At 48.4% G+C, this 7,088-nt stretch overlaps 1 protein-coding gene and 1 long non-coding RNA gene across 2 annotated transcripts; one reads left to right on the plus strand and one right to left on the minus strand.

Moving 5' to 3' along the window:
* The first annotated feature begins 612 nt into the window (after positions 1–612).
* LOC116678755 (uncharacterized) lies at positions 613–1,285 on the plus strand. The gene is made up of 2 exons (XR_004329390.1): positions 613–785; positions 962–1,285. It is a non-coding gene; the product is annotated as an uncharacterized LOC116678755 (long non-coding RNA).
* An 85-nt stretch (positions 1,286–1,370) lies between these two features.
* Positions 1,371–6,140, minus strand: LOC116678754 (protein Z-dependent protease inhibitor). Its single transcript, XM_032508498.1, has 6 exons — positions 6,007–6,140; positions 4,766–5,062; positions 4,098–4,391; positions 3,527–3,800; positions 3,048–3,195; positions 1,371–1,921 (listed from the first exon to the last, which is right to left on the minus strand). The coding sequence occupies exons 2-6, from the start codon at positions 5,046–5,048 to the stop codon at positions 1,736–1,738; spliced, it is 1,185 nt and encodes a 394-aa protein (XP_032364389.1). The 5' UTR covers positions 5,049–5,062; positions 6,007–6,140; the 3' UTR covers positions 1,371–1,735.
* Between the last annotated feature and the right edge of the window lie 948 nt (positions 6,141–7,088).

Genomic DNA, 7,088 nt, shown 5'->3' on the forward strand with positions numbered 1-7,088 from the left:
ACCAAGATGGGTCTTGTCTGCGTCGCCCATCTGGGGCCAGTTTAAAACCTGGTGTAATCCTGCTTTCGACCCACATGGGCAAGTGGCTTGGGGCCAACATGGAAACTGCGGACAATCCCACTTGCAACCCATATTTTAGCCCATACTGTCCCCATGTAGGCCCCACATAGGACTTAAAGCTAGGACCAAGATGGGTCTTGTCTGTTTTGCCCAGCTGTGGCCCATCTAAAAACCTGGTGTGATCCTGCCTTAAACCCACATGGGCAATTGGCTTGGGGCCAACATGGAATCTGCGGACAATCCCCCATATTTCAGCCCATACTGGCCCCATGTAGGCCCCACATAGGACTTAAAGCTGGGACCAAGATGGGTCTTGTCTGTTTAGCCCAGCTGGGGCCCATCTACAACCTGGTGTAATCCTGCCTTAAACCCACATGGGCAATTGGCTTGGGGCCAACATGGAACCCGCGGACAATCCCATATGGGTGTGATCTGACAATCCCACATGGGCCCCATGATTCTGCCCACTTTTTACCCACATGGGCCCCGCATAAAAATGTTGGCTGGGTATCAGTTACATCAGTGACTCTGTCTCCAACTCGGAGAACCACAGTTACATCAGTGACTCTGTCTCTGACTCAGAGAACCACAGTTACATCAGTGACTCTGTCTCTGACTCAGAGAACCACAGTTGCATCAAAGACTCTGTCTCCGACTCAGAGAACCACAGTTACATCAGTGACTCTGTCTCCAACTCAGAGAACCACAGTTACATCAGTGACTCTGTCTCCGACTCAATTCAATTCAATTCAATTTCAATTCAATTTTATTTATAGTATCAATTCATAACAAGAGTTATCTCAAGACACTTTACAGATAGACCACACTCCAGAATTTACAAGGACCCAACAGTTCTAATAGTTTCCTCCAGAGCAAGCAACAGTGCGACAGTGGCGAGGAGGACTCAGAGAACCACAGTTACATCAGTGACTCTGTCTCCAACTCAGAGAACCACAGTTACATCAGTGACTCTGTCTCCAACTCAGAGAACCACAGTTACATCAGTGACTCTGTCTTCGACTCAGAGAACCACAGTTACATCAGTGACTCTGTCTCCAACTCAGAGAACCACAGTTACATCAGTGACTCTGTCTCCGACTCAGAGAACCACAGTTACATCAGTGACTCTGTCTCCAACTCAGAGAACCACAGTTACATCAGTGACTCTGTCTCCGACTCAGAGAACCACAGTTACATCAGTGACTCTGTCTCCAACTCAGAGAACCACAGTTACATCAGTGACTCTGTCTCCAACTCAGAGAACCACATTTACATCAGTGACTCTGTCTCCAACTCAGAGAACCACAGTTACATCAGTGACCTAAACACACAGGGTGAAAACACAAAAACATGGTGTTTTTTGAAAATGAAACCTTAGAAACCTATTCTGGTACAACCTCAAAATACAATTATGAATCTGATGAAATTGAGCAGAATATGGGCCCTGTAATGAGCAGAATATGGGCCCTGTAATGAGCAGAATATGGGCCCTTTAACGCTGGACCGATGCAGAACTAAAGAAACTTAATCGGGACAGATAAAAAACGGCAATAACCGCGAGTTAACTACGGACAACCATGCGATTAGTCTGCAATGAGATATCTGAAACTGGACCCGTTGGGTTTATCTCCCGGCCCATCGGGGGTCTGGAGCCTCGGGTTGGGAACCCTCCGTGTTATTTGCTAGAGGGGTCGATGACGCGGCCCATGGCCAGCACGACGCGGCTCGCCACCTCGTAGATGATGAAGAGGAAGGGTCTGTTGACCGTCAGGCGGGGGGGGAGAGTGGAGAAAACGCCGGCGTCGCCGCCCGCTGTGATGTCATCGTTCTCCGCCACCGACACCTGAGACTTGTGGTGAACCTAGAAAACCAAAATCACGGTTAAAGATCGTGAAAACGCCGTAAAAACTGCTTTGTTCGTCAGAAACGTCCTTTTTCAACAAGACCAGCAGATATTCACTTTAATTTCTGGCAAAATTTGACATTTCGGTTCTTTTTTCAGACTTAAAAAAACAAACACGTTTTATCTACGGAGAACGGCAGAAATTACGTTCATATGAAAGAATCTGGGCTCTGCTCCTCTCTATCAAAGGGGGGGGCGATCCCTTCATATGAAAGAATCTGGGCTCTGCTCCTCTCTATCAAAGGGGGGGGGGGGGGGGGGCGATCCCTTCATATGAAAGAATCTGGGCTCTGCTCTCTCTATCAAAGGGGGGGCAATCCCTTCATATGAAAGAATCTGGGCTCTGCTCCTCTCTATCAAAGGGGGGGGGGCAATCCCTTCATATGAAAGAATCTGGGCTCTGCTCCTCTCTATCAAAGGGGGGGGCAATCCCTTCATATGAAAGAATCTGGGCTCTGCTCCTCTCTATCAAAGGGGGGGCAATCCCTTCATATGAAAGAATCTGGGCTCTGCTCCTCTCTATCAAAGGGGGGGGCAATCCCTTCATATGAAAGAATCTGGGCTCTGCTCCTCTCTATCAAAGGGGGGGGGGGCGATCCCTTCATATGAAAGAATCTGGGCTCTGCTCCTCTTTATCAAAGGGGGGGGGGGGCGATCCCTTCATATGAAAGAATCTGGGCTCTGCTCCTCTCTATCAAAGGAGGGGGGGCGATCCCTTCATATGAAAGAATCTGGGCTCTGCTCCTCTCTATCAAGGGGGGGGGGGCGATCCCTTCATATGAAAGAATCTGGGCTCTGCTCCTCTCTATCAAGGGGGGGGGGCGATCCCTTCATATGAAAGAATCTGGGCTCTGCTCCTCTCTATCAAGGGGGGGGGGGGGGGCGATCCCTTCATATGAAAGAATCTGGGCTCTGCTCCTCTCTATCAAAGGGGGGGGCAATCCCTTCATATGAAAGAATCTGGGCTCTGCTCCTCTCTATCAAGGGGGGGGGGGGGGCGATCCCTTCATATGAAAGAATCTGGGCTCTGCTCCTCTCTATCAAAGGGGGGGCTCATCTTCAACGAGCCTATCGTCTCTCTCACCTGATTAAGTTTGAGTCCTCCGGCTCCGGCCATGTTGCTGAGGTCAGCGTCGTCCTGAAACACCTGAGTGATGTCCAGAGTCTGCAGGACGTCCCGCAGAGAGTAGGAACGCTCCAACAGGAAGCGAGGAAGCTGCACCTCCAGCTTCCTGTTTACAAAATAACACAGCAGAAAACAAGTTTCAAAATACATTTAATTTCTTTATCAAAGATAACAATTATATTATATCATATTATATTATATTAACTAGAACTACAAGCAGGTGTGACGGGGTCCAGCCTGCAAAAGCAGAACCTAAAGCCCGACGGCGGAAAATATCGCAATGTGCAAGCAATTCCTAATCTGGCTGAAATATCCTGATGTTCTTGTTTGATGGCTAGCTACAAAGTGTGTTTGTAGCTGTACTGGGACCCCCTTGGGCTTGGACCCCATTCTAGGGAAGCTGGTACTGGGACCCCCTTGGGCCCTTGGTGTCTCACGTCTTCTTCAGCTGCCTGATCCAGGCCTGGATCTTTTCTCCGGTCACTTCCTCTTCCACCGCGATGACGTCCACGTCCTCGTCTGGCAGGACCACCAACATGGCCGCTCCGCCTGCCATCGGCAGCTTCAGCACGCCGGCCTTCAGTGAGCGGTCATACGCCAGGAAGTACTTATCGGCCCGGAACATCATGGGAACCATGACGACGTGATACTTTCCCACGTAGAAACGCTCGTCCAGAGTCAGGGACGCGTTAAAGGACGGACTGAACCGCACTGCAGGGGACAAAAAAAACAATCAAACTTTATTCATCCAGACAGAAGAGTTACAGGACAGACTAATAAAATGGTGGCCCCCTGTGACCCCCCCGGACAGGTATTAGATACCCGGTTGTGGCCCCTCTGTGGCCCCCCAGGACAGATGCTAGTTACCCTGGAATGGCACCCCTGTGACCCCCCCAGGACAGATGCTTCTTACCCTGGTATGGCCCCCCCATGGACCCCGGGACAGATGCTAGTTACCCTGGTATGGCCCCCCCCCCCCCGTGGCTCCCCAGGACAGATGCTAGGTACCGTTGTATGCGGCAGCGGTGGCGAGCAGCAGCTGGGTCTGGGGCTCTGGGTCGGGCACCAGTTCCTGGACCTGATCTCCGGTCACCTCCTGCGACCACAGGTTGATGGTGTCTGCGGCCTCCGGCGGCGCCGCGTACGCCAGGTTCTTAATGCTGCCGCCGAACTTCATCTTCAGCAGGTCCAGGTAGGACAGAGACACCTGGACGCTTTGTGCAGGAAACATGGCCACGCCTTGCTTCAGGGTCATGGCGGCGCTGCCCTGCTGCACGCCGGCGCTCAGAGTCTGGAACAGATCTGGGAACAGGAAACGCAGTTATAGTCTAACATAGACCTGAACTAGACCCAGCCCACCACAACCAGCCGGACACCACCCGTCCTGGAGCTAGCCCAGCTGACAGTCCGACCCCTGACAGTCTGGCAGTCTGAACCACCTGACAGTCTGACCCATGACTCACCTGGCAGTCTGAACCACCTGACAGTCTGACCTGACCCCTGAACCACCTGACAGTCTGACCCCTGACAGTCTGAACCACCTGACAGTCTGACCCATGACTCACCTGGCAGTCTGAACCACCTGACAGTCTGACCCATGACTCACCTGGCAGTCTGAACCACCTGACAGTCTGACCTGACCCCTGAACCACCTGACAGTCTGACCCCTGACCCACCTGGCAGCGTCTCCGGGTCCAGTCCGGTGAGACTGAGTCCCTGCAGCAGCTGGTCCCGGGTCGCCCCCCTGGCAGCGCTGAGCAGCGCCAGCAGCGCGCCAGACAGCGTGAACGTCGACAGGAAGACGTTGTCGTCGGTCCGGCTGCAGACGGCTCGGTACAGCCTGGCGCCCAGGTCTGCGTTCCTATTGGTCAGATCGTCCAGGGAGGGGTCGGCGGGCTCGGAGGAGGCCAGAGTCAGCAGGAGCAGGCCGACCAATGAGAGAGCAGCACGGGGAGGCATGGTCACAGCGCTCTCTGCCGGGCCACAACATTATTTATTCTCAAGAAGAAGAGACTAACGAACAGAGATGACTACGGACATCAAGACTTTTAATTTATGTTTATTATAATGTATAAATATGCAAATGAGGCGTTATCAAAGGCCAATCAAAACGTTATCTTTAGGAGAATTTAGGAGAAATCTACACACACACACACACATAATATATATAGCCTATAGAAACATATATATATACATGCATAGATATTATGCATACACACACATATACATATAATGTGCATACAGTAAATATACACGTACATACATACATATACATATATATACACATATATATACATATATATGTATATATATATATCGGCGTCCTTGAGTGCCATGAAAGGCGTCTTTAAATAAAATGTATTATTATTATTATTATATACATATATATACATATATATATATATATATATATGTCTATACACATACATACTATGTACTCACACATTTGATAGAAAATAATGTGCAGACGAATGGATCCGGATGGTCTGGTCTAAATGTTGGGGTCTAACTTTGAGGAGTTATCTGATACTTACAGTGAATATGATTTATTTGAACAGGGACAGTGCACAAAAACATGAATAGATGTCTCGTGCTAGGTTGTAGTCCCTGGTGGTTAACATGTAATTAATTATTAATATCTAACGTTTCGGAGCACGCAGGTAGAAAGGCCAGAGACCCACAGAGTCTGCGCAGATCAGAGCACGTTTTAAAGGTATTACGTCATATTATAACGTCACAATGTTACAATAGAGAAACACTTCGTCGTTGTTAATGTGTGATCGATCAGGGATCAGTGATGTAATGATGGGAAACAGCTGATCTGCAGCCGCTAACAGCGAGGAGAGCCGAGCGGAGCCGAGCGGAGCCGAGCGGAACCGAGCGGAACCGAGCGGGAAGAAGAGAAAGAGTTTCTGACCTTTTGTTGTGTTCTTCTCTTATTTTGGGATGTTTTTCTGATCTGACGCTTCCCAAGCTGCGCATCAACATCCAGCTCGCTCCCGATCGTCCTCAGCATCACTTCCGGCCACTGCTTTTCAAAATAAGAGTCCCGTGTCTGCAGCGTTCAGAAAACATTGATACATTTAATTTCACACAAATACAAATAAAAAACGGATGAACAAATGGATGGTTGCCAGGCAACAGAACCAAAATGTCAGGTAAACAAAACGTTTATTTTGGACACAACTATTTCTAAATAAACGTCTTGATAAAAATTCATTTAATTTCACCTAAATATGAATTATTAATTAATATTTAATGTGTTTGACAGAAGACTTTTATAATAATAATAAATAACAATTCATTCTGAAAACTCACCTGTTTCCATCACTCCGTCGTCATGGAGATGTCAGAACCTTTCGACATATTTCACATTTACTCAACATTTATTAACGCACATTAAAAACAGTTAAAAGATTTAAACACTTAAATAAATAAGTACAACTTCCAAAAAACTGAATGTAAACTAGTAGTTTTAGTGCACACTTTTATTTTGAAAGCGTCTTCTCAGAACCTTACTGCGCAGGTGCACAGCCAGCGGCCTGACGTCACGGTGCTGGAGTGTGTGGGGCCTGTCTGTGAGCCTTGTTTCATCATGGTGTCGGATCTAGAAGCAGATCCCTCTCCTCAGAGACCTGGTCTGGAATCACAGAGATCTATTATATAGAACAGATCCCTCTCCTCAGAGACCTGGTCTGGAATCACAGAGATCTATTATATAGAACAGATCCCTCTCCTCAGAGACCTGGTCTGGAATCACAGAGATCTATTATATAGAACAGATCCCTATCCTCAGAGACCTGGTCTGGAATCACAGAGATCTATTATATAGAAACAGATCCCTTCCTCAGAGACCTGGTCTGGAATCACAGAGATCTATTATATAGAACAGATCCTCTCCTCAGAGACCTGGTCTGGAATCACAGAGATCTATTATATAGAACAGATCCCTCTCCTCAGAGACCTGGTCTGGAATCACAGAGATCTATTATATAGAAC

This window comes from Etheostoma spectabile, unplaced genomic scaffold, assembly GCF_008692095.1.
Source record: "Etheostoma spectabile isolate EspeVRDwgs_2016 unplaced genomic scaffold, UIUC_Espe_1.0 scaffold00008082, whole genome shotgun sequence".
Lineage (NCBI taxonomy): Eukaryota > Metazoa > Chordata > Actinopteri > Perciformes > Percidae > Etheostoma > Etheostoma spectabile.

Excerpts from the sequence above, each read along its gene's own strand:
- LOC116678754 (XM_032508498.1), bottom strand. The coding sequence starts at position 5,048 with ATGCCTCCCCGTGCTGCTCTCTCATTGGTCGGCCTGCTCCTGCTGACT. Across the intron at positions 4,392-4,765 it reads GGACCCGGAGACGCTGCCAG|ATCTGTTCCAGACTCTGAGC; the intron begins GTGGGTCAGGGG and ends TCCTGTTCCCAG. Across the intron at positions 3,196-3,526 it reads ATCAGGCAGCTGAAGAAGAC|GAAGCTGGAGGTGCAGCTTC; the intron begins GTGAGACACCAA and ends TTTTGTAAACAG.